General features: G+C 37.2%; 3 protein-coding genes across 12 annotated transcripts in view; 1 reads left to right on the top strand and 2 right to left on the bottom strand.

Annotated features, from left to right (window-relative positions):
- LOC145737422 (uncharacterized) overlaps positions 1–2,512 on the top strand; it is a 28,463-nt gene extending 25,951 nt beyond the window's left edge. For 6 of the 7 annotated variants that reach the window (XM_081992097.1, XM_081992095.1, XM_081992100.1 and 3 more), the window contains exons 3-5: positions 194–298; positions 2,165–2,290; positions 2,349–2,512. In XM_081992097.1, the coding sequence (XP_081848223.1) occupies positions 194–298; positions 2,165–2,290; positions 2,349–2,440 (323 nt within the window). In that variant the 3' untranslated portion in view covers positions 2,441–2,512. The remainder of the gene's footprint in view (positions 1–193; positions 299–2,164; positions 2,291–2,348) is intronic. The other variant, XM_081992102.1, reaches the window with a different exon arrangement.
- Positions 2,513–6,805: 4,293 nt separating this feature from the next.
- On the bottom strand, positions 6,806–10,631 carry LOC145737717 (adenylate kinase isoenzyme 1-like). 4 transcript variants are annotated; one of them, XM_081992536.1, is made up of 5 exons: positions 10,602–10,631; positions 9,803–9,940; positions 7,286–7,530; positions 7,088–7,214; positions 6,806–7,001 (listed from the first exon to the last, which is right to left on the bottom strand). In XM_081992536.1, the coding sequence occupies exons 1-5, from the start codon at positions 10,614–10,616 to the stop codon at positions 6,915–6,917; spliced, it is 612 nt and encodes a 203-aa protein (XP_081848662.1). In that variant the 5' UTR covers positions 10,617–10,631; the 3' UTR covers positions 6,806–6,914. The 4 variants fall into 4 exon arrangements, with proteins under 4 accessions (XP_081848662.1, XP_081848660.1, XP_081848661.1 ...); XM_081992534.1 differs by lacking the exon at positions 10,602–10,631 and adding an exon at positions 10,435–10,535; XM_081992535.1 differs by lacking the exon at positions 10,602–10,631 and adding an exon at positions 10,259–10,388.
- Positions 10,632–12,548: 1,917 nt separating this feature from the next.
- On the bottom strand, positions 12,549–24,650 carry LOC145737522 (adenylate kinase isoenzyme 5-like). The gene is given in 12 exon segments (XM_081992225.1): positions 12,549–13,458; positions 16,068–16,251; positions 16,321–16,485; positions 20,607–20,805; positions 22,155–22,394; positions 22,396–22,526; positions 22,613–22,795; positions 22,846–22,988; positions 23,493–23,534; positions 23,773–23,883; positions 24,020–24,187; positions 24,435–24,650. Coding segments are annotated over 12 exon segments (1,716 nt in total). The 5' UTR covers positions 24,457–24,650; the 3' UTR covers positions 12,549–13,330.
- Positions 24,651–24,782: the final 132 nt, after the last annotated feature.

Below are 24,782 nucleotides of genomic sequence, written 5' to 3'. Positions count from 1 at the left end.
TTTTCTACTTGATTGCCCCACAAAATCCAAATCCAATTACGCATTCAAAATAGAGTTTTTGTTGTTTTGTGCAATTACACTCTGAAACCGCTTGAAAAAACCCGATACGTTTCACTCGAGTTGATTTCAATTATCAATCTTCAAAATGCATTAATGATTCCACTTTAAAATTGAAAATTAATTCAATTTACAGTTAATGTACCTGCCGGCTGTCAAGAATGTACCAAAGAGGAGAAACACTACTGCACCAGCTCAGACTTGATTAGTGATCACTGTTGTTGTGATCGCAGATTTCACGGTGAGTTACAATTTGATTGGTCTACCGGAATGTGATTAGAACGTAAAAAGCTTCCTAAAGAATGACTAATGAAGGAAATTATTAGGCGAATCACGTGCTACTTCGTTGGCAGCCATAATCAGTCAATAATGTCGAATTGGAATCGCTTTTTGTTACGCAACTACTCATCATCACTTTATAAGTTTACTAGTGATGGGTGAATTACCAGTAAAGTAAATATTTTACTTTAAGAGGAAAATTTTACCAGTAAATTACTAATACTGTGTTTGTTTCTGGCTGTTCAAATTTTGACACCACTTTTCTCCCTGACTGTACTAAATTTTTTAGTGTTTTTTGAGGTTATTGGATAGGAAATTTAATGAGGATTCCAAAAATGTGCTTAAAACAGTTATTTTGTCACTCTAAGTGGGTTTTACAGGCGATTTTGTCACTGACTGTCTTTTCAAACTGTGTTTCTGGCAGTTCAAACTTTGACACCACTTTTCTCCTTGACTGTACTTAATTTTTTAGTGTTTTTTATGTCATTAAATAGGAAATTTAATGAGGATTCCAAAAATGTGCTTAAAACAGTCATTTTGTCACTCTAAGTGGGTTTTATAGGTGATTTTGTCACTGACTGTCTTTTCCCACTGTGTATCTGACAGTTCAAACTTTGACACCGCGTTTCACCCTGACTGTACTAAATTTTGTACTGTTTTTTGAGGTTATTGGATAGGAAATTTAATGAGGATTCCAAAAATGTGCTTAAAACAGTCATTTTGTCACTCTAAGTGGATTTTATAGGTGATTTTGTCACTGACTGTCTTTTCCCAATGTGTATCTGACAGTTCAAACTTTGACACCGCTTTTATCCCTGACTGTACTAAATTTTGTACTGTTTTTTGAGGTTATTGGATAGGAAATTTAATGAGGATTCCAAAAATGTGCTTAAAACAGTCATTTTCTCACTCCAAGTGGGTTCTACAATCGATTTTGTTCCTGACTGTCTTTTTAAACTGTGTTTCTGTCAATTTAAACTTTGACACCGCTTTTCTACCTGAGTGTACCAAATTTTGTAGTGTTTTTTGAGGTTATTGGATAGGAAATTTAATGAGGATTCCAAAAATGTGCTTAAAACAGTCATTTTCTCACTCCAAGTGGGTTCTACAATCGATTTTGTTCCTGACTGTCTTTTTAAACTGTGTTTCTGTCAATTTAAACTTTGACACCGCTTTTCTACCTGAGTGTACCAAATTTTGTAGTGTTTTTTGAGGTTATTAGATGGGAAATTTAATGAGGATTCCAAAAATGTGCTTAAAAACGTGATTCGGTCACTCCAAGTGCGTTTTACAAGCGATTTTGTCCCTGACTGTCCTTCAGTATGCAATTTTCAAATTACATTTGTAAATTTGTTGCACCAAAGCAGTTTTCCTTAAATAACTCAAAAACGGCGAAAGTTACAAAAAAATAGCGAGAGACCAAAAATGTTCCTAATCAACTCCTTAACCCAACACCGTAAGTTTGCAGGACAGTTTTTGCTTGCAGTATACAGGGTGTGCATGAAAATTATGTTGGTTCACTATTTTTGTCACCATGCAGGCAATTTTTATGATAGAATTTTTTGCTCTACACCACAGGAAAGAGGAGCTCAAGACGGTTAATTTGAGTGGTTCAACCTCCCCAAACTCCCAAAAACAACCGAGTTACAGGGTGTTCAAATTTCAGACCACAATCTCAACCGATTTGAAAATTTCAAAAGAAAACCTCAAACTACCCATAAAGCTCTGGTTTTCCCATTTGAAGCTAGAAAAAATCGGACATTATTGACGTGATACGTGGTTGCCATATTTCTTCCAAATCACACGTCATTTTGACATTTTGTTGCAGAATTTCTACCATACATACCGCACACGTGCTACTTTGGCTCCCAATTGTGCACCACTGTAGCGTTGGATTGCAACAAGTACACCCGTTTGAGAACCTGCTGTTGTGATACATTTCTACGCCAAAAATGTACATTGACGGTTTGTTTGTTTCGACTAATAATCGATTTTTCGTTAATCATTTACAGGGCGGGAAAAATACGGATACAACCATTCTGCGCAGAGCAGTACAAATTTGTTGATTTTTTTGTTTTTTCTAATCATAATCTACTTAATTTAACCAGGAAATGTATGTATTATTTAAATTGTTTTGATTAGTGTTTGAGTATTATAAGATATCACTTCAAATTCACACTGGGTTTTATTGCTATTCAGGTAATCCTTGTGGTAAAAGAAAAACAGAGCAAAACTCTGTGCAACTGACAGAGAAACATTGATAATTGCGTGCGCTGGACAAGGACAGAGAAAAAGTCTGCTACGTCCCTCGATTAAGTCTGTTGGCGGTGATTTATTTACTGTGGATTCAGTACAGTCTAAGTTACCATCTGACGCAAAAATCACTTCGATCGGACGTTTAGAATGGGAGTTATGGCGTTTTTGCCGTTCGAGGACACTTAATTTCACGATTTTGCTACTTTTTCGTTTTTTTATCCGGCTACGCCCCTGAATTAAGTATAATTAAGCTGATTTTTTTTTCTGTAAAATGAGTGCAGTCTAAGCTACCATCTCGTGCAAGAATCACTTTAATCAGACGTTTAGAATGTGAGTTATGGCGTTTTTGCCGTTTCAGGGCAATAAATTTCACTTTTTTTCTATTTCTCGGGTTTCTTGGGCTGCTACGGCCCTGCATGATGTCTGACCAAGCTGATTTTTTTTACTGTATAATGAGTACAGTCTAAACTACCCTCTGGCGCAAAAAGCACTTCAATCGGACGTTTAGAATATGAGTTATGACGTTTTTGCCGTTCCAAGACAATAAATTTCACGTTTTTTCTATTTCTCGGGTTTCTTGAGCTGCTACGGCCCTGCATGATGTCTGACCAAGCTGATTTTTGTTACTGTATAATGAGTACAGTCTAAACTACCCTCTGACGCAAAAAGCACTTCAATCGGACGTTTAGAATGTGAGTTATGACGTTTTTGCCGTTTCAGGGCAATAAATTTCACGTTTTTGCTGTTTTCTCGACTTTCTTGGGCTGCTACAGCCCTGGATTAAGTCTGATGGTGGTGATTTTTTTACTGTAAAATGAGTACAGTCTAAGCTACCATCTCGTGCAAAAATCATTTCAATCGGACGTTTAGAATGTGTGTTATAGCATTTTTGCCGTTTTAAGACAATAAATTTCACGTTTTTGCTGTTTTCTCGACTTTCTTGGGCTGCTACGCCCCTGCATGAAGTCTGACCAGGCTGATTTTTTTTACTGTAAAATGAGTACAGTCTAAGCTACCAGCTCGTGCAAGAATCATTTCAATCGGACGTTTAGAATGTGAGTTATGGCGTTTTTGCCGTTTGAGGACACTAAATTTCACGTTTTTGCTGTTTTCTCGACTTTCTTGGGCTGCTACAGCCCTGGATTAAGTCTGATGGTGGTGATTTTTTTACTGTAAAATGAGTACAGTCTAAGCTACCATCTCGTGTAAAAATCATTTCAATCGGACGTTTAGAATGTGTGTTATAGCATTTTTGCCGTTTTAAGACAATAAATTTCACGTTTTTGCTGTTTTCTCGACTTTCTTGGGCTGCTACGCCCCTGCATGAAGTCTGACCAGGCTGATTTTTTTTACTGTATAATGAGTACAGTCTAAGCTACCATCTCGTGCAAAAATCACTTCAATCAGACGTTTAGAATGTGAGTTATGGCGTTTTTGCCGTTTGAGGACACTAAATTTCACGTTTTTGCTGTTTTCTCGATTTTCTTGGGCTGCTACGTCCCTGGATTAAGTCTGACCAAGCTGATTTTTTTCACTGTAAAATGAGTACAGTCTAAGCTACCATCTGACGCAAAAATCACTTCAATCGGACGTTTAGAATGTGAGTTATGGCGTTTTTGCCGTTTCAAGACAATAAATTTCACGTTTTTGCTGTTTTCTCGACTTTCTTGGGCTGCTACGTCCCTGGATTAAGTCTGATGGTGGTGATTTTTTTACTGTAAAATGAGTACAGTCTAAGCTACCATCTCGTGCAAAAATCACTTGAATCGGACGTTTAGAATGGGAGTTATGGCGTTTTTGCCGTTCGAGGACACTTAATTTCACGATTTTGCTACTTTTTCCTTTTTTTATCCGGCTACGCCCCTGAATTAAGTATAATTAAGCTGATTTTTTTTTTCTGTAAAATGTGTGCAGTCTAAGCTACCATCTCGTGCAAGAATCACTTTAATCAGACGTTTAGAATGTTAGTTATGGCGTTTTTGCCGTTTCAGGGCAATAAATTTCACGTTTTTTCTATTTCTCGGGTTTCTTGAGCTGCTACGGCCCTGCATGATGTCTGACCAAGCTGATTTTTGTTACTGTATAATGAGTACAGTCTAAACTATCCTTTGACGCAAAAATCACTTCAATCGGACGTTTAGAATGTGAGTTATAGCATTTTTGCCGTTTCAAGACAATAAATTTCACGTTTTTGCTGTTTTCTCGACTTTCTTGGGCTGCTACGCCCCTGGATTAAGTCTGATGGTGGTGATTTTTTTACTGTAAAATGAGTACAGTCTAAGCTACCATCTCGTGCAAAAATCACTTCAATCGGACGTTTAGAATGTGAGTTATGGCGTTTTTGCCGTTTCAAGGCAATAAATTTTACGTTTTTGCTGTTTTCTCGACTTTCTTGGTCTGCTACGTCCCTGGATTAAGTCTGATGGTGGTGATTTTTTTACTGTAAAATGAGTACAGTCTAAGCTACCATCTCGTGCAAAAATCACTTCAATCAGACGTTTAGAATGTGAGTTATAGCATTTTTGCCGTTACAAGACAATAAATTTCACGTTTTTGCTGTTTTCTCGACTTTCTTGGGCTGCTACGCCCCTGGATTAAGTCTGATGGTGGTGATTTTTTTACTGTAAAATGAGTACAGTCTAAGCTACCCTCTGACGCAAAAATCACTTCAATCGGACGTTTAGAATGTGAGTTATGGCGTTTTTGCCGTTCCAAGACACTAAATTTCACGTTTTTGCTGTTTTCTCGACTTTCTTGGGCTGCTACGTCCCTGGATTAAGTCTGATGGTGGTGATTTTTTTTACTGTAAAATGAGTACAGTCTAAGCTACCATCTCGTGCAAAAATCACTTCAATCGGACGTTTAGAATGTGAGTTATGGACGTTTTTGCCGTTTCCAAACAGTAAATTTAACGTTTTTGTTGTTTTCTCGGATTTCTTGGGCTGCTACGCCCCTGGATTAAGTCTGATGGTGGTGATTTTTTTTTACTGTAAAATGAGTACAGTCTAAGCTACCAGCTCGTGCAAGAATCATTTCAATCGGACGTTTAGAATGTGTGTTATGGCATTTTTGCCGTTTTAAGACAATAAATTTCACGTTTTTGCTGTTTTCTCGATTTTCTTGGGCTGCTACGTCCCTGGATTAAGTCTGACCAAGCTGACTTTTTTTACTGTAAAATGAGTACAGTCTAAGCTACCATCTGACGCAAAAATCACTTCAATCGGACGTTTAGAATGTGAGTTATAGCATTTTTGCCGTTTCAAGACAATAAATTTCACGTTTTTGCTGTTTTCTCGAATTTCTTGGGCTGCTACGCCCCTGGATTAAGTTTGATGATGGTGGTAATTTTTTTTACTGTATAATGAGTACAGTCTAAGCTATCATCTCGTGCAAGAATCACTTCAATCAGACGTTTAGAATGTGAGTTATGGCGTTTTTTCCGTTCGAGAACAAAAATTTCACGTTATTGCTGTTTTCTCGGGTTTCTTGGGCTGCTACGCCCCTCGATTAAGTCTGATGGTGGTGATTTTTTTACTGTAAAATGAGTACAGTCTAGGCTACCATCTCGTGCAAAAATCACTTCAATCGGACGTTTAGAATGTGAGTTATGGCGTTTTTGCCGTTCGAGGACAATAAATTTCACGTTTTTTGCTGTTTTCTTGGGTTTCTTGGGCTGCTACGGCCCTGCATGAAGTCTGACCAAGCGGATTTTGTTTACTGTAAAATGAGTACAGTCTAAGCTACCATCTCGTGCAAAAATCACTTTAATCGGACGTTTAGAATGTGAGTTATGACGTTTTTGCCGTTCCAAGACAATAAATTTCACGTTTTTGCTGTTTTCTTGGGTTTCTTGGGCTGCTACGCCCCTGGATTAAGTCTGATGGTGGTGATTTTTTTTTACTGTAAAATGAGTACAGTCTAAGCTACCAGCTGGTGCAAAAATCACTTCAATCAGACGTTTAGAATGTGAGTTATGACGTTTTTGCCGTTTCAGGGCAATAAATTTCACGTTTTTTCTATTTCTCGGGTTTCTTGGGCTGCTACGGCCCTGGATTAAGTCTGATGGTGGTGATTTTTTTACTGTATAATGAGTAAGGTCTAAGCTACCATCTCGTGCAAAAATCACTTCAATCAGACGTTTAGAATGTGAGTTATGGCGTTTTTCTCGTTCCAAGTAACTCTCTGTAATTATCAACTTTTGGATTAAGGCAAACATGGCTAAATCGCTTTATTTTGACGTTGTAAAGACCTTTCAGGGACACCCTGTATTACAAATAAATTACTTATTGTACTGTGTATTGCTAATTTTCCTAAGCGTTTTCTCATTTCCTGGGAAATTTGCTTAAAAGTTCGTCAATATACTTTGAGGTTTCCTCGAAAATTTCCTCCGTTGATCGTTCCGCATTAATCTGGAAATTTCCGAAAAAAATTTAAAAAAAAAAAAAAAAAAAAAAAAAAAAAAAATTTAAACCGAACGGTGTAAACGCAATTTTACCTTTTTTAACTTGTCGGTGTATTGTTGAACCACCTGATCATTGAAGGTATTAAACGTGGTCAAACGTTTCTTGATGGTATCCTCGTTGTCGTCTGCGCGACCTGACGTTTTCGCCCTGCCCAACAACCTGGAAACGACAGTCAATTTTGACAGAGTGACATGTAAATGACAGTTGACAGTTGATGTCACGTGACCAACCTGTCCACCAGCGTGCTCTCGGACGCGTCATAGAAAACGACCAAATCGACGGGGGCGATGGTTTTCTCGAACAAAACGCCCTGCTCCCTTTCCCGTGGGTACCCGTCGATCAAGTAGCCTTTGGTGGTGGGGAGGGCGCTTAAAATGGCCTCCCGCAGTAGGTCCAAAACCACCTCGAGAGGTACCAACTCCCCCCTTTCCATGATGGCGGTCAATTCTTGACCTCTTGGCGAACCACTTTTTACCTGAAAGTCTTTTAGTTTACAATGAGTTAAGAGAGGTTTTTGGCTTGTAACTCGTTTTAAACATTTTTTAGGCTAAATTTGCATGGAATCAATCTTGTAGAGCGTTAAATTCTCTACAACTTTCCTTCTACACACTTTTGCCGTAACTAGTCAAATAACGGAACTACGCTCTTTTAAACTTAGTTAAGTCATCAAGTGACATTTTTGGTAATTCCGGGCCTGTCCTTCAGCCGATTAGAATGATTTTTTTTTTACAAATAGTACAGACCTGTAGCTACTTACGATAAAATATTTAATTAATTAGTTTTAATATTTAAATTATAAATTTTTATTCAACACTGATGCAATAGGGAAGTTCCTACTTTTGTGGTGCAACCAACGTTTTTTGTGTCCAAAACACTGTTTTTAACAGTCTTTAGTGCTGTTGTGGTGCAACCAGAGCAAAAAGACACTTTTCGACCTTATTATAGTGTTGTAGTGCAACTGGACGTTCTTTTAGGGTGCAACAAATGTTTTTTTGTTTTTTTTCGAATATCTCGGAAACGGTTAGAGTTACGGAAATTTTGCAAGAAACGAAAAATAAAGAGCAGTTTAAAACAATTATTTTGAGTTTTTAATGTTTGTTGAAAACCCGAAAATAACCGAAATACAGAATTTTGAAAGTTTTTACTAAATTTTCAAAAATAAAAGTCGAAAATCTGGAATATCTCGGAAACGATTAGAGTTAGGGAAATTTTGCAAGATACCAAAAATGTTTAGAATGCCTTCTTACACTTGACTGATTGGGTTTACGTCAGTTTCAGACGCTTCGAACGGTGTAAACGCGGTCAATTCTGGCAGAGCGGTATTTTCAAATTTGTGTTTTTTTTTGGACACTTTGTATATATTTAATCGTGTTGTAATTCAAGGAAGGTGAAAGAGCAGCTCAAGTGGAACATTTTGTGTTTTTTACGGACGTTGAAACTTCAAAAATAACCGAAATACAGAATTTTGAAATTTTGTTGTAAATTTTCGAAAATAAAAGTCAAAAATCTGGAATATCTCGGAAACGATTAGAGTTAGGGAAATTTTGCAAGATACCAAAAATGTTTAGAATGCCTTTTTACACTTGACTGATTGGGTTTACGTCAGTTTCAGACACTTCGAACGGTGTAAACGCGGTCAATTCTGGCAGAGCGGTATTTTCACGGTTAATCCCTTAAACAGTAAATCAGTCTAGTTTACTAGTGGTTTTCCCGGAAAAGTGTCAAATTCCACGCTAGAAACCCGCAAATTAACAAGAAAATTCAAAAATAATCACTTACAACAAACGCAGAAGCTTCTAGACTATTCTAGAAGCTTCCTAGTGTGTAACGTATGGTTTTTTAGTAAACAGAAGTGGGTTTTTGGTCTGTAACTCCTTTTAGCAATTTTTTAGGGCAAAATCGCTTGGAAGCAATCTTGTAGAGAATGAAATTCTCTACAACTTTCCTTCTAAACACTTTTGCTGTAACTAGTCAAGTAAGGGAGTTGCGCTCTTTTGAAATGACACTTTGGAGTTCTGAAGCACTTGAGTGTTTGAAAGACACTTTTTGGCCTGTAACTCATTTTAAAAATTTTTTAGGGTAAAATTACTTAGAATCATTCATGTAGAGCGTGAAATTCTCTACAACTTCCCTTCAATACATTTTTGCTGTAACTCTTTAAATAACCCGGTTAAACCTACACAAACCCATGCAACGTAGTTCAGTCAAATTTTGGTCCACAACTTCCCTCCTACAATATGTATCCGAACGAAATTTTCTCCACTTATAGTACAGGCTGGCAGCTATTTACCCTGAAAATTTCACTTAAATCCGAGCAGTAGAAAGGGAGTTATGAGGGTTTAAAAAAAGGGTCGTGCGGAGTACGGAACGGTTCGGCCTTTAAACAGTTTTTTAGTAAAGTGAGGTGGGTTTTTGGTCTGTAACTCCTTTTAAACATTTTTTAGGGCAAAATTGCTTAGAAACAATCTTGTAGAGCGTGAAATTCTCTACAACTTTCCTTCTACACACTTTTGCGGTAACTAGTCAAATAAGGGAGCTGCGCTCTTTTGAAGCGACACTTTGTAATTGTAATATAACCTTTTTTTATTCTGCTCCAGAAGGGCATATTTATGCTTAAAAACCTTTATTTAGACGAAATAAGCCAAATTTTTAGCTTTTCCAGAAACGTCAAAATTTGTATAACTCAAACTTCAATCTGAACGTGACGTCACAGCAATCTTACCGTGAACAAACTGTACTTTACTCACTTCGTTTCTGAGTAGATCCCCGGAGGACAAATGGGTGAATCCATATTTGGCAACGATGCGATCGCATTGGGTGCCTTTACCAGATCCGGGCCCGCCCAAAATCCAAATGATGGGCACATTAATGTCGGGCAGTGGGGCCTATACAAATTGACCGATTAGAATGGGAAAAAACACACGGAGAATGCGGTAAAATGGCACTTTACGCACGCTTACCATTTCAGAAACAGAAACAGTGGATCACTCGCACAAAAGTTAAGTTGCTATTAAAATAACTATAACGAAATATTAGATCGAGCCAAGTTTAATTTTTGCGGTAAATTCAAGGTTAACTGAGAGATATTTTAATGAAAATTTAATGTTACGTAACCTCAAAAATGTGTCGTCACCGATTGTACTTATAGAGTGGCTCAAAAATTGTCTGTCTCTCTGTATTTTAGTTGATAAATAGAAAATTACCTTTGATTTGCACTTGCATTCATTCATCACTTTAGTGTACACTCAATTTGACAGTTAAAAGTGACAGCTGACAGCAGTGATTGGTGCAAAAACAAACCACCAATCAGAAACTGCCAACAGTGTTGCCAACAGTTGCACATTTTCTGGTCAAATTGAAAAATATGTTTGCCGCTTACCATAATTTGCGCAAAAATCAGTAAAACGTAAATAATAAATTCGAGTGTAACACTCATGAAAATGGGCGATCATTTCGCAAACTGACTAAAAATAGTCGTTTACACGGGAACATGTTTGCGTTTGTGTGACGTCAGATTTTCTCGTAATTTTTTAAGCAAAAACGTACCCCATTTTCTGCCATAACCTCAAAAATTCGCTCCTGCGAACGGTAGGGCGACCCAGTTTCGACTAAACTCGGTCCCACTTCAGCTCTGTTCCAGATCGATATTTAGAGACAATTTTGTATGATTATTATTCGCTTTCTCTCTCTCCCACTTTCTTTGCTTTTGATCGATTGGACGTTGGAAAAAACGCCACGTACAGCCTGAAATCTGCTCCATCTTTTGTGTTCTGTGACATTTTGACGTGACTTGTCAAATAGGGGAGTAATTTAGGGACAAAGCAACGTGTGTCAAAAAGTATGTGATTTTATAGTGAAGAAGATTTGACGCCCTCTAGCGACCAAACGGTGTGATCAATCAATTCATGGGGGGACACTTTTGGAAAGCTTGAAGTCTGCTCTATCTTTTGTTTTCTATGACATTTTGACGTAACTTGTCAAATAAGGGAGTAATTTAGAGTTAAAGCAGCAGGTGTCAAAAACTATGTTATTTTATGGTGAAGGAAATTTGACGCCCTCTAGCGGCCAAACGGTGTTATCAATCAACTCGTGGGGGGACACTTTTCGAAAGCTTGAAATCTGCTCTATCTTTTGTTTTCAATGACATTTTGACGTAACTTGTCAAATAAGGGAGTAATTTAGAGTCAAAGCAACGTGTGTCAAAAAGTATGTGATTTTTAGGTGAAGGAAATTTGACGCCCTCTAGCGGCCAAACGATGTTATCAATCAACTCATGGGGGGACACTTTTGGAAAGCTTGAAGTCTGCTCTATCTTTTGTTTTCTATGACATTTTGACGTAACTTGTCAAATAAGGGAGTAATTTAGAGTCAAAGCAGCAGGTGTCAAAAACTATGTGATTTTATAATGAAGGAATTTTGACGCCCTCTAGCGGCCAAACGGTGTGATCAATCAACTCATGGGGGGACACTTTTGGAAAGCTTGAAGTCTGCTCTATCTTTTGTTTTCTATGACATTTTGACGTAACTTGTCAAATAAGGGAGTAATTTAGAGTCAAAGCAGCAGGTGTCAAAAACTATGCGATTTTATGGTGAAGGAACTTTGACGCCCTCTAGCGGCCAAACGGTGTGATCAATCAACTCATGGGGGGACACTTTTCGAAAGCTTGAAGTCTGCTCTATCTTTTGTTTTCTATGACATTTTGACGTAACTTGTCAAATAAGGGAGTAATTTAGAGTCAAAGCAGCAGGTGTCAAAAACTATGCGATTTTATGGTGAAGGAACTTTGACGCCCTCTAGCGGCCAAACGGTGTTATCAATCAACTCGTGGGGGGACACTTGGAAAGCTTAAAATCTGCTCTATCTTTTGTTTTCTTTGACATTTTGACGTAACTTGACAAATAAGGGAGTAATTTAGGGTCAAAGCAACGTGTGTCAAAAAGTATGTGACTTTTATGGTGAAGGAGCTTTGACGCCCTCTAGCGGCCAAAGGGTGTGATCAATCAACTCGTGGGGGGACACTTTTGGCAAGCTTGAAATCTGCTCTATCTTTTGTTTTCTATGACATTTTGACGTAACTTGTCAAATAAGGGAGTAATTTAGAGTCAAAGCAGTAGGTGTCAAAAAATATGTTATTTTATGGTAAAGGAAATTTGACGCCCTCTAGCGGCCAAACGGTGTGATCAATCAACTCGTGGGGGGACACTTTTGGAAAGCTTGAAATCTGCTCTATCTTTTGTTTTCTATGACATTTTGGCGTAACTTGTCAAATAAGGGACTAATTTAGAGTCAAAGCAGTAGGTGTCAAAAAATATGTTATTTTATGGTAAAGGAAATTTGACGCCCTCTAGCGGCCAAACGGTGTGATCAATCAACTCGTGGGGGGACACTTTTGGAAAGCTTGAAGTCTGCTCTATCTTTTGTTTTCTATGACATTTTGACGTAACTTGTCAAATAAGGGAGTAAATTTAGGTTAATTATAACTTTAACGTACGTAAATTTAAAAATTTATATTGTGATAACATTATTAACAAATACACGTAAAAATAGTTAACCTACAAGACACCAGACGACGAAAAGAAATCGTGCAAACTCACTTAAGTAAAGCGATATAAAAATATTTTGTTTTCCATACAAAAATTTCAGTAATAATTCAAGAAACGTTGTTTTTTTTACACATTAAATTATTTAAGTGTCTAAAACTGTAGGTACACCAAAAACACCTAAATTACTGCTAAAAAGTATTAATTTGGACCCTAAAAAATTTGTTTTCATCCTTAAACCTAATATACTTTCTATATAAAAACCTTACAATTATTATTAAGGCACTTTTCTAATTTTATTATACTCAACGTGCATTAAATACCAAAAAAGTATACAGAAAATCAAACTTATGTTCACTGACGTCACACACGAAAGTATTGAATTATATGTAAATCTGAAATTTAATCGTAACATTTTTTGTTTTTGTTGAAATGTATGACGTCATTGCAATTTAGTTTGATTTTCCGTGTATAATCACTTGGGCCAAAGCCTACTTGGACCCTGTCAGCTCTGACAGCCACTGTCCGTACAATACAAAAATAACAATTATTAGTTGTACTATAGTATGTCACCTAAACAATTAACAACAATCTCATCATTCCTATAAAAATTATTGCTTATCCATAATATGCTATAAAGTCACTTTTTTTCTTCGTTACATGCACCAGGTCACGTGTGTGTCTCATCACTACTCACAGCCAATGAATTGCCAACATCATGGAAACGACACGCTTCAAATGTGATTTTCCAACACCGGACGATTCAGATTGCCATTGGTCACATTACCGTTAGTCACGTGATTACTGATTGTGGTGATTGGTTCCAAATCGTGCAGGGTGGCGTCTCCGTTAACGGTGTGACCTGTTTGTGTTCAAATTAGTGACGGGCAAATTACCGGTAAAGTAAATATTTAACTTTACTAGGAAAATTTGTTTTCTCCCTGACTGTACCAAATTTTTTAGTGTTTTTTCACGTTAGTGGATAGGAAATTTAATGAGGATTCCAAAAATGTGATTAAAACAGTCATTTTCGCACTCCAACAGGGTTTTATAGGTGATTTTGTCACTGACTGTCTTTTCACACTGTTTCTGGTAGTTCAACTTTGACACCACTTTTCTCCCTGATTGTACCAAATTTTTTAGTTTTTTTCCACGTTAGTGGATAGGAAATTTAATGAGGATTCCAAAAATGTGCTTAAAACAGTCATTTTCTCATTCCAAGAAGGGTCCATAGGTGATTTTGTCAGTGACTGTCTTTTCACACTGTGTTTCTGACAGTTCAAATTTTGACGCCCGTTTTCTCCCTGACTGTACCAAATTTTCTAGTTTTTTTTTCACGTTAGTGAATAGGAAATTTAATAAGGATTTCAAAAATGTACTTAAAACAGTAATTTTCTCACTCCAAGAGGGTTTTATAGCTGATTTTGTCACTGACTGTCTTTTCACACTGTGTTTCTGGTAATTCAAACTTTAACACCACTTTTCTCCCTGACTGTACCAAATTTTTTGGTGTTTTTTCACGTCATTGGGTAGGAAATTTAATGAGGATTCCAAAAATGTGGTTAAAACAGTCATTTTCTTACTCCAAGAAGGGTCCATAGGTGATTTTGTCAGTAATTGTTTTTTCACACTGTGTTTCTGGCAATTCAAACTTTGACACCACTTTTCTCCCTGACTGTACCAAATTTTTTAGTGTTTTTTCACGTTATTGGATAGGAAATTTAATGAGGATTCCAAAAATGTGGTTAAAACAGTCATTTTCTCACTTCAACAGGGTTTTATAGGTGATTTTGTCAAGGACTGTCTTTTCACATTGTGTTTCTGGCAATTCAACTTTGACACCACTTTTCTCCCTGACTGTACCAAATTTTCTGGTATTTTTTCACGTTATTGGATAGGAAATTTAATGAGGATTCCAAAAATGTGGTTAAAACAGTCATTTTCGCACTCCAAGTGGGTTTTATAGGTGATTTTGTCACTGCCTGTCTTTTCACACTGTGTTTCTGGTAGTTCAACTTTGACACCACTTTTCTCCCTGACTGTACCAAATTTTGTTGTATTTTTTCACATTATTGAATAGGAAATTTAATAAGGATTCCAAAAATGTGGTTAAAACAGTAATTTTGTCACTCCAAGAGGGTTTTATAGGTGATTTGGTCAGTGACTGTCTTTTCACACTGTGTTTCTGACAGTTCAAATTTTGACGCCAGTTTTTTTCCTGACTGTACCAAATGTGTAGTGTTTTTTCACGTTATTGGATAGGAAATTTAATGAGGATTCCAAAAATGTAGTTAAAACAGTCATTTTCTCACTCCAAGAGAGTTTTATAGGTGATTTTGTCACTGACTGTCTTTTCACACTGCGTTTCTGACAAATTTTGACGCCACTTTTCTCCCTGACTGTACCAAATTTTTTAGTGTTTTTTTTGACGTCATTGGATAGGAAATTTAATGAGGGTTCCAAAAATGTGGCTAAAACAGTCATTTTCTTAGTCCAAGAGGGTTTTATAGGTGATTTTGTCAGTGACTGTCTTTTCACACTGTGTTTCTGGTAGTTCAACTTTGACATCACTTTTCTCCTTGACTGTACCAAATTTTTTAGTGTTTTTTCACGTCATTGGATAGGAAATTTAATGAGGATTCCAAAAATGTGGTTAAAACAGTAATTTTCTCACTCCAAGAGGGTTTTATAGGTGATTTTGTCAGTGACTGTCTTTTCACACTGTGTTTCTGACAGTTCAAATTTTGACGCCAGTTTTTTCCCTGATTGTACCAAATTTTTAGTGTTTTTTCATGTCATTGGATAGGAAATTTAATGAGGATACCAAAAATGTGGTTAAAACAGTCATTTTCTCACTCCAAGAAGGGTCCATAGGTGATTTTGTCACTGACTGTCTTTTCACACTGTGTTTCTGGCAATTCAAACTTTGACACCACTTTCCTCTCTGACTGTACCAAATTTTTTTGTGTTTTTTTACGTTATTGGATAGGAAATTTAATGAGGATTCCAAAAATGTGCTTAAAACAGTAATTTTGTCACTCCAAGAGGGTTTTATAGGTGATTTTGTCAGTGACTGTCTTTTCACATTGTGTGACTACAATTTGTTGCAACAAACCAGTTTTTCTTAAATAACTCAAAAACGGTGAAAGTTACAAAAAAACTGCGAGAGACCAAAAATGTTCCTAATCAACTCCCTAACCCAACACCGTAAGTTTTCAGGACAGTTTTTGCTTCCAGTATACAAGGTGTACATGAAAAGTATGGTGATTGTCTGTTTTTGGTCACCCTGTACGCAATTTTTCAGATAAAATTTTTTACTTTACACCACGGGAAAGAGCAGCTCAAGACGGTTAATTTGAGTGGTTCAACCCCCGTGAACTCCCAAAAATAACTGACTTACAGGGTGTTCAAATTCCAGACCACAATTTGTTGCACCAAACCAGTTTTTGCTAAATCAGAGTTACCACGTACCGTTTGACAGGTGCCCGTTCGGAATGTGACCGTTGCGGTTCGGAATGTGACCGTTAGCCTGTGGATGCACCGTTTCTGGCACAGTCTCACCTTCCTGGACATTATTCAGCATATACTCGATATGTTGTTTCACCACGTTTTTAAAGTCTTCCTGCACCGGGACTGTGTCAGTGTCGCCATCTACCTGAATGATGATGTTTTATTGTAATTCAATTTACGCAAAATGTTCCCGGACGGCCGGGACTTAACCTACAATTGTCAGCCGCCCAATATTGTCCATGGTTTTCAGCATGGGCAACGTGGATTCCCTGAAGATTTCCAAACGGCGTCGAAACGCCGTGACGCTGTCGTCCAACTGACCTTTCCCCAGTTGCAATTTCGAACAATCCAACAGAATAATTGTCGGTTTTTGTTTGTACTGCGGCAAAATGAAAATAATTAAAAATTTACTTAACCTAGAACCAATACTACAAACAGTTTGCTGTGTTTTTATTATTAATTGTTAATAATCACTAGAGTCCGGATTTCTAGGAATCTAGTTTGAAAATACGTATTGGAAATACACTAAGGAAGCTCCAAAATGCGTTGCAAAAGCTTACAAAACAGCCTGGAAGCTTCTAGAGCAGTTTAACAGCTTCTAGAACCGTCTACAAGCTTTCAAATGCCTTAGAAGCAGTCCTGGAAGCTTCAATGCTCTTTAAACTGCTCAAACACTTTCCAAATGCTCCTAAAGTAGTCTAAGAAGGTTTAAAAACATTACAGAAAGTCCAAAATGCTTCTCAAACTGTCAAAAGCATTCAAAAACAGTCTAGAAGCTTCCAAAAGCTCTTAGAATAGTCAAACAGATTCTAAATGCTCTTCAACTAGTTTAGATGCTCCCAAAAGATATCAAAACAGTTTAACAGCTTCCAAAAAATTCTAGAACCGTTTAAGAATTTCCAAATGCCTCTAAATCATTCCAGAAGCTTCAAACTGCCCAAAAACCTTCCAAATGCTCCTTTTAAGTTTTAAAACTACCAACCTTCATGGGTGTTTTAAGTTGTGATTGCTCCGCAAGTTTAAAAATTCACCATAAATTCAGTTTTTCTGTTAGACGCTTAATTTTTTTGCACAATAAAGCCCAGTGTCTAGAATATTCTAGAAAATTCTCAGAAATCTTCCTCATTAATCTTGGAAGATACAGAGCTTTAGCCAAGTGCCTGTGAAGAAATTGAACCGTAACAAGTCGAAACGATCCTAAAGGTAATTTTAACAGTTTTTAATCCGGAAAGCAGTTTACTAACATAATTTGACGGATTTGAGGAGGTAAAGCAGTTTTCTGACACAATTTGACAGTTCTGAATAGGTGAAACAAATTCCTAATGTCATTTGATAGTTTTATAGGTGATTTTGTCACTGACTGTCTTTTCACACTGTGTTTCCGGCAATTCAAATTTTGACACCACTTTTCTCCCTGACTGTACCAAATTTTCTAGTGTTTTTTCACGTTAGTGGATAGGAAATTTAATGAGGATTCCAAAAATGTGGTTAAAACAGTCATTTTCTCACTCCAAGAGGGTTTTATAGGTGATTTTGTCACTGACTGTCTTTTCACACTGTGTTTCCGGCAATTCAAAATTTGACACCATTTTTCTCCCTGACTGTACCAAATTTTTTATTGTTTTTTCACGTTAGTGGATAGGAAATTTAATGAGGATTCCAAAAATGTGGTTAAAACAATCATTTTCTCACTCCAAGAAGGTTTTATAGGTGATTTTGTCCCTGACTGTCCTTTCACACTGTGTTTCCGGCAATTCAAAATTTGACACCATTTTTCTCCCTGACTGTACCAAATTTTCTAGTGCCTTTTCACGTTATTGAATAGGAAATTTAATGAGGATTCCAAAAATGTGGTTAAAACAGTCATTTTCTCACTCCAAGAAGGTTTTATAGGTGATTTTGTCCCTGACTGTCCTTTCACACTGTGTTTCTGGCAATTCAAACTTTGACACCACTTTTCTCCTTGACTGTACCAAATTTTTTAGTGTTTTTTCACGTTATTGGATAGGAAATTTAATGAGGATTCCAAAAATGTGCTAAAAACAGTCATTTTCTCACTCCAAGAAGGTTTCAGGGGTGATTTTATCCCTGACTGTCCTTTCAGACTGTGTTTCTGGCAATTCAAACTTTGACACCACTTTTCTCCCTGACTGTACCAAATTTTTTAGTGTTGTTTCACGTTATTGGATAGGAAATTTAACGAAGATTCCAAAAATGTGGTTAAAACAGTCATTTTCTCACTCCAAGAGGGATTTATAGGTGATTTTGTCACTGACTGTCCTTTCACATTGTGTTTCTGGTAATTCAACTTTGACACCACTTTTCTCCCTGACTGTACCAAATTTTTTATTGTTTTTTCACGTTAGTGGATAGGAAATTTAATGAGGATTCCGAAAATGTGGTTAAAACAGTCATTTTTTCACTCCAAAAGGGTTTTATAGGTGATTTTGTCAGTGACTGTCTTTTCACATTGTGTTTCTGGTAGTTCAACTTTGAGACCACTTTTCTCCTTGACTGTACCAAATTTTCTAGTATTTTTTCGCGTTATTGAATAGGAAATTTAATGAGGATTCCAAAAATGTGGTTAAAACAGTCATTTTCTCACTCCAAGAAGGTTTTATAGGTGATTTTGTCCCTGACTGTCCTTTCACACTGTGTTTCTGGTAATTCAACTTTGACACCACTTTTTTCCCTGACTGTACCAAATTTTTTAGTGTTGTTTCACGTTATTGGATAGGAAATTTAATGAGGATTCCAAAAATGTGGTTAAAATAGTAATTTTCTCACTCCAAGTATGTTTTATAGGTGATTTTGTCAGTGACTGTCTTTTCACATTGTGTTTCTGGTAGTTCAACTTTGACACCACTTTTCTCCCTGACTGTACCAAATTTTTTAGTGTTTTTTCACGTTATTGAATAGGAAATTTAATGAGGATTCCAAAAATGTGGTTAAAACAGTCATTTTCTCACTCCAAGAGGGTTTTATAGGTGATTTTGTCACTGACTGGCTTTTCACACTGTGTTTCTGGCAATTCAAACTTTGACACCACTTTTCTCCTTGACTGTACCAAATTTTTTATTGTTTTTTCACGTTAGTGGATAGGAAATTTAATGAGGATTCCAAAAACGTGGTTAAAACAGTCATTTTCTCACTCCAAGAGGGTTTTATAGGTGATTTTGTCAGTGACTGTCTTTTCACACTGTGTTTCTGACAGTTCAAACTTTGACACCACTTTTCTCCTTGACTGTACCAAATTTTGTAGTGTTTTTTCACGTTATTGGAAAGGAAATTTAATGAGGATTCCGAAAATGTAGTTAAAACAGTCATTTTCTCACTCCAACAGGGTTTTATAGGTGATTTTGTCACTGCCTGTCTTTTCACATTGTGTTTCTGGTAGTTCAACTTTGACACCACTTTTCTCCCTGACTGTACCAAATTTTTTAGTGTTTTTTTCACGTCATTGAATAGGAAATTTAATAAGGATTTTAAAAATTTATTTAAAACAGTAATTTTCTCACTCCAAGAGGGTTTTATAGGTGATTTTGTCACTGCCTGTCTTTTCACATTGTGTTTCTGGTAGTTCAACTTTGACACCACTTTTCTCCCTGACTGTACCAAATTTTTTAGTGTTTTTTTCACGTCATTGAATAGGAAATTTAATAAGGATTTTAAAAATTTATTTAAAACAGTAATTTTCTCACTCCAAGAGGGTTTTATAGGTGATTTTGTCAGTGACTGTCTTTTCACACTGTGTTTCTGGCAATTCAAACTTTGACACCACTTTTCTCCCTGACTGTAAGTTTACTAACATAATTTGACGGTTTTGAGGAGGTAAAGCAGTTTTCTGACACAATTTGACAGTTCTGAATAGGTGAAACAACTTCCTGATGTCATTTGATAGTTTTAAGGCTTCTGAGAGTAATTTTGACAGTTTTCTGACAGTCGAAGCCATAAAAAAATGTTGAAAAACGCTTCAAAATATTTCTAAAACTCAAAAAACATTTAAAAAATGCTTTTCTGAAAGTTTTGTGCTTTTTAATCCGGACCCTAACAATCCCTAAGGCCAACTTGAGGTTTAATAATTCAACTACCGAAAACACTAAATTGACCCCCAAAAAACATGTTATTACGTAAATATTTAAAAACTTTTCCAAAATAGAACATTCTGAACGCGAAGATGGCCACCATCTGGTGAAAATCCCAGATAAAAATTAATTCGTACGATACATACAAACTTGCACAGTTTTCCATTATTGATACGATAATTACACGAACTGGGGGGGGCCCCGGAAGGTCGGGCAAAAAATGGGGGGAACCCTGAGACTACGTAATGACCATAATTGCGCATGAGATGAATTTATATTAACCACCCCCCCAAAGCGAGGGAAAAAACCGATTTGTTATTTAGAAAATTGTCGAGGACAAACCAATTAACCTAAAAATCTACTTTAGTAAAAAGAAAAACGTGAATTTGAGTGAAAAATATCAAATTTGACTTACCTTGGATTCGAATTCGTGGGCCTGATCCATGTTTCTGGGAAATCCATCCAAAATGATGCCCTTGGCCTCGATATTGCGCTCCATTTGATCCTCCACGTATTTCATGACTATGGCGAAGGGCACCAGCTCCCCATTAGTGATGCACTCTCTGATTTCGGTGATTTCGTGTCGTTGGGGATCCGCCACGTCAGCGGCAGCCCTAAAATTGTAGGAAATTTCATTCTCTACAAGATTGTATTAATGGGTTTTTGCCCTTAAGGGACTCATTAAGGAGTTACAAGCCAAAAAGTGACACGGTGCACCAAACTGGTTTTTTCAAAACTAACTCCGTTTCGACTGAGTGTAACTCCGTTATTTAAGCAGATACAAAAAAAGTGTAAATAAAGAAAATTGTAGGAAATTTAATTTTCTACAAGATTATATTAATGGGTTTTTGCCCTTAAGGGACTCATTAAGGAGTTACAAGCCAAAAAGTGACAGGATGCACCAAACTGGTTTTGGTGACATCAAGTGACATTTTTGGTAATTCCGGCCCTGTCCTTCAGCCGATTAGAATAATTTTTTTTTACAAATAGTACAGACCTGTAGCTACTTACCATAAAAGATTTAATTAATTAGTTTTAATATTTAAATTATGAATTTTTATTCAAAGTTCCTACTTTTGTGGTGCAACCAACGTTTTTTGTGTCCAAAACACTGTTTTTAACAGTCTTTAGTGCTGTTGTGGTGCAACCAGAGCAAAAAAGCACTCTTCGGCTTTATTATAGTGTTGTAGTGCAACTGGACGTTCTTTTAGGGTGCAACAAATGTTTTTTTGTTTTTTTCCGAATATCTCGGAAACGGTTAGAGTTACGGAAATTTTGCAAGAGACGAAAAATAAAGAGCAGTTCAAATCAATTATTTTGAGTTTTTAATGTTTGTTGAAAACCCAAAAATAACCGAAATACAGAGTTTTAAAAATGTTTACTAAATTTTCAAAAATAAGAATCAAAAATCTGGAATATCTCGGAAACGATTAGAGTTAGGGAAATTTTGCAAGATACCAAAAATGTTTAGAATGCCTTCTTACACTTGACTGACTGGGTTTACGTCAGTTTGAGACACTTTGAACGGTGTAAACGCGGTTGATTCTGGCAGAGCGGTATTTTCAAATTTGTGTTTTTTTTTGGACACCCTGTATATATTTAATCGTGTGGTAATTTACGGGAGGTGAAAGAGCAGCTCAAGAGGAACATTTTGTGTTTTTTACGGTCGTTGAAACTTCAAAAATAACCGAAATACAGAATTTTGAACATTTGTTGTAAATTTTCGAAAATAAAAGTCAAAAATCTGGAATATCTCGGAAACGATTAGAGTTAGGGAAATTTTGCAAGATACCAAAAATGTTTAGAATGCCTTCTTACACTTGACTGACTGGGTTTACGTCAGTTTCAGACAAAAATAACCGAAATACAGAATTTTCAAAAATAACAGTTAAAAATCTGAGATTATACGTCACAATTTGCTGGACGTCAACTGACATCTGTCACTTATCAAGTGTGGTCTTACCTCAGTAATTTCCCTAAACTAATATGGGTCCATTTAGTGTCCTTGGTGGTGTTACCGCACAGGGCAGCTTTATTACTCCCAGGTCCTCCGATCACCCACAAAACTGGCGGATAAGCAGGTGGTTTCAAGGCAACCACGTGATTAGTCCCCACCGAGACAATTTGAGTGCCCGGCCGATTACCGTTGGCTGGCTGGAAATTTGGCAACGTCACGAATGACAAATGACAGAAAGTAAGCTCTTACAATGACAATTGGCAACGTTGCCCCAGCCCCCTTATCAAATTCCGGAGGGTTGTCTTGGCTGCTGAGAATCTGGAAAAAGGCCGCCCTAAAGTCCTTGTACACGTCGGCAGGCGGTCGTTCCCCGTGAATCTACAAGCCAATTCTTAGGTTAGGTTAGTAATTTTTCCGGTAATAACCACACACGGTTTTGCACACTTAAAATGCGAATCACTCACCCTAATTAACATTTTACTCTGCGCAAAGTATTCGGCTACGGGAACGACGTTTTTATAAAAATTATTCAGTTCCATTTTAGCGAGGGACAGAACGACTTGTCCCAATTTGGCACCGTAATCGATTTGTCGTTCCAGCACCTTTTGTCGCCACGATATCAGAATTACGCCGTTAATCATTTGAATCTGCAAGAACCATGGTACACCCAAACAATCACGTGACCCACTCTGCTCACCTTTTCCGAATATTCGACCACGTCTCGCATGTTACGGGGATAGCCGGAAATCAGGTAAGTTTTGGCGTTGGGCGCCATTTTCATTTCCACCATCAACACCTCCGTTACGGTCCTGCTCGACAATTGGCCGTAGTCCGGGATATCTTTAAAAAAACACAACTCTTGTGCAAACGGGCTATTACGGTCCTGCCTTAATCGATTACTCTGTCAAGGTCCTAAAAAAACTCCCTAAAACTTGTTCACGGCTTCAATATAATGTATAGTTAATTTAATGCGCATTTATTAAGCTTTAACACTTGATTTAAAATCATAACATAAAAAACAACAAAATAACAAAAATTGTTAGGTTAAACTTGTCTCTGTCATCTCGTACGTCACTTTTTAATTTGTCATACGTCATTTGTCAATTGCGCGCAGCGTAGCCGATGCTAAAGCACTGGTGTCGGTGTTGCCAGATCCACCGTGGAATAAACTTTAAAAATTCACCACAAATTCAGTTTTTACGTTAGAAACTTTTTTTACACAATATAGCCCAAAGTGTCTAGAATTTTCCCCTCATTAATCTGTATACAGTGTTAATAAATTCGTTTTATGCGTTTTCGGTGCACGGGGTAGTTCACACGTGCCAATAAATCACACCAATTTACCTTGAAATCTGCTACCTATATTGATTAGGCTCGTGTAGCCGTCTAGAATGCGTAAAAACCGAACAAATATTATAATATCACAGCAAAAATAATTAACAAAAAACTTATTGATATGACGTCACTTTTGTTTGTCCTCCAGGACCTACCTATACACAGTTGTGACGTCAGCCCAATATTTATGGCGTTTTCGATTGACATGTTTAGTGCAAAACCTGTGTATTGTCACACTGTTTCAATCGAAAACGCCGTTAGTAATTTTTTTTGCATAAGAAAAACTCACCGTTTCCAATGGCGTACTGTTGAAGCAGATCGGACATGTTGATGTGCACTATTTCCTTTTTTTCCTGCACCAAATTGTCGCAATGGGTCACCTTACCGCTACCAGGTCCCCCTAAACACATTAACCTGGCTAATTGTACGGAAATTTTAAAAGAATGCTTTGAAATTATTGATTGATACCGATTGATCGGTTTGGCAAACTAATGTGACAGCTGGACGTCAGCTGTCACCTGTCAAGTCACACTTACCAAGTACAAATATGACGGGAACTTTAGGGGATTCGAATTGCACTTGGGCGTCGTTGTGCATCCGAAATTTACCGGCAGAGGGCGTGACCGCGTTCCGGGATTGATGGGGCGAGTTTTGCGCCCAACTTTCCGTTCCTTCTTCGAATGCTTGAGAACCATCGCTGTGTTCTAACAAAAAAAAAACATAATTAAATTTCAATTAAACCCTTACAATAAAAGAGAAAGTCATTATTCCCGGTATTACAGAAAACTATAAATCAAAGGAAGCTATTCAATGTTATGCTTGCCCCATTCATGAGTTTTTTTTTTAAATTTAAATATCTCAGTAACGCGAATAGCTAGAAGGACGTGGTTTGACTAATTTTGTAGGATTTTTCGTGTTCTATGCAATGGCGTTTAAGTCAAAAAACTATACCTGTATCTAAACAGATTCCCATATTCCACAAGTCAGCGCGAGTTAAGTGTAGTTGAGTAAAGCTCTCAAATCGCAAGGATGCAAACAAAATCGCGGATGCCGCGGCGACGGTATCGAATTACTCATGAGGGAAAAACCGACGAGTTTTCCCTCGTGTTTTCTAAAGCGACTCGTTTTCCCGCATTTCCCACGGTGGGCGATTACACGAAAACTGAAAGCGCTACGCGGAAAAACGCTGAATAATTAATTGTTGCCATTGGTGGGGGATGAAATCGTCATGGTTACAATATTATTATTTACCGCTCCGACCGCAGAGGGCGCATGTGTCCAACCCTAATCGATCCTGAC

The sequence above is a fragment of the Ips typographus genome, linkage group LG14 (assembly GCF_016097725.1).
Source record: "Ips typographus isolate SLU linkage group LG14, UJ_Ityp_2.0, whole genome shotgun sequence".
Classification (NCBI taxonomy): Eukaryota; Metazoa; Arthropoda; class Insecta; order Coleoptera; family Curculionidae; genus Ips; species Ips typographus.
The sequence above is the reverse complement of the archived record's forward strand: the minus strand, read 5'-3'. Positions and strand labels throughout refer to the sequence as shown.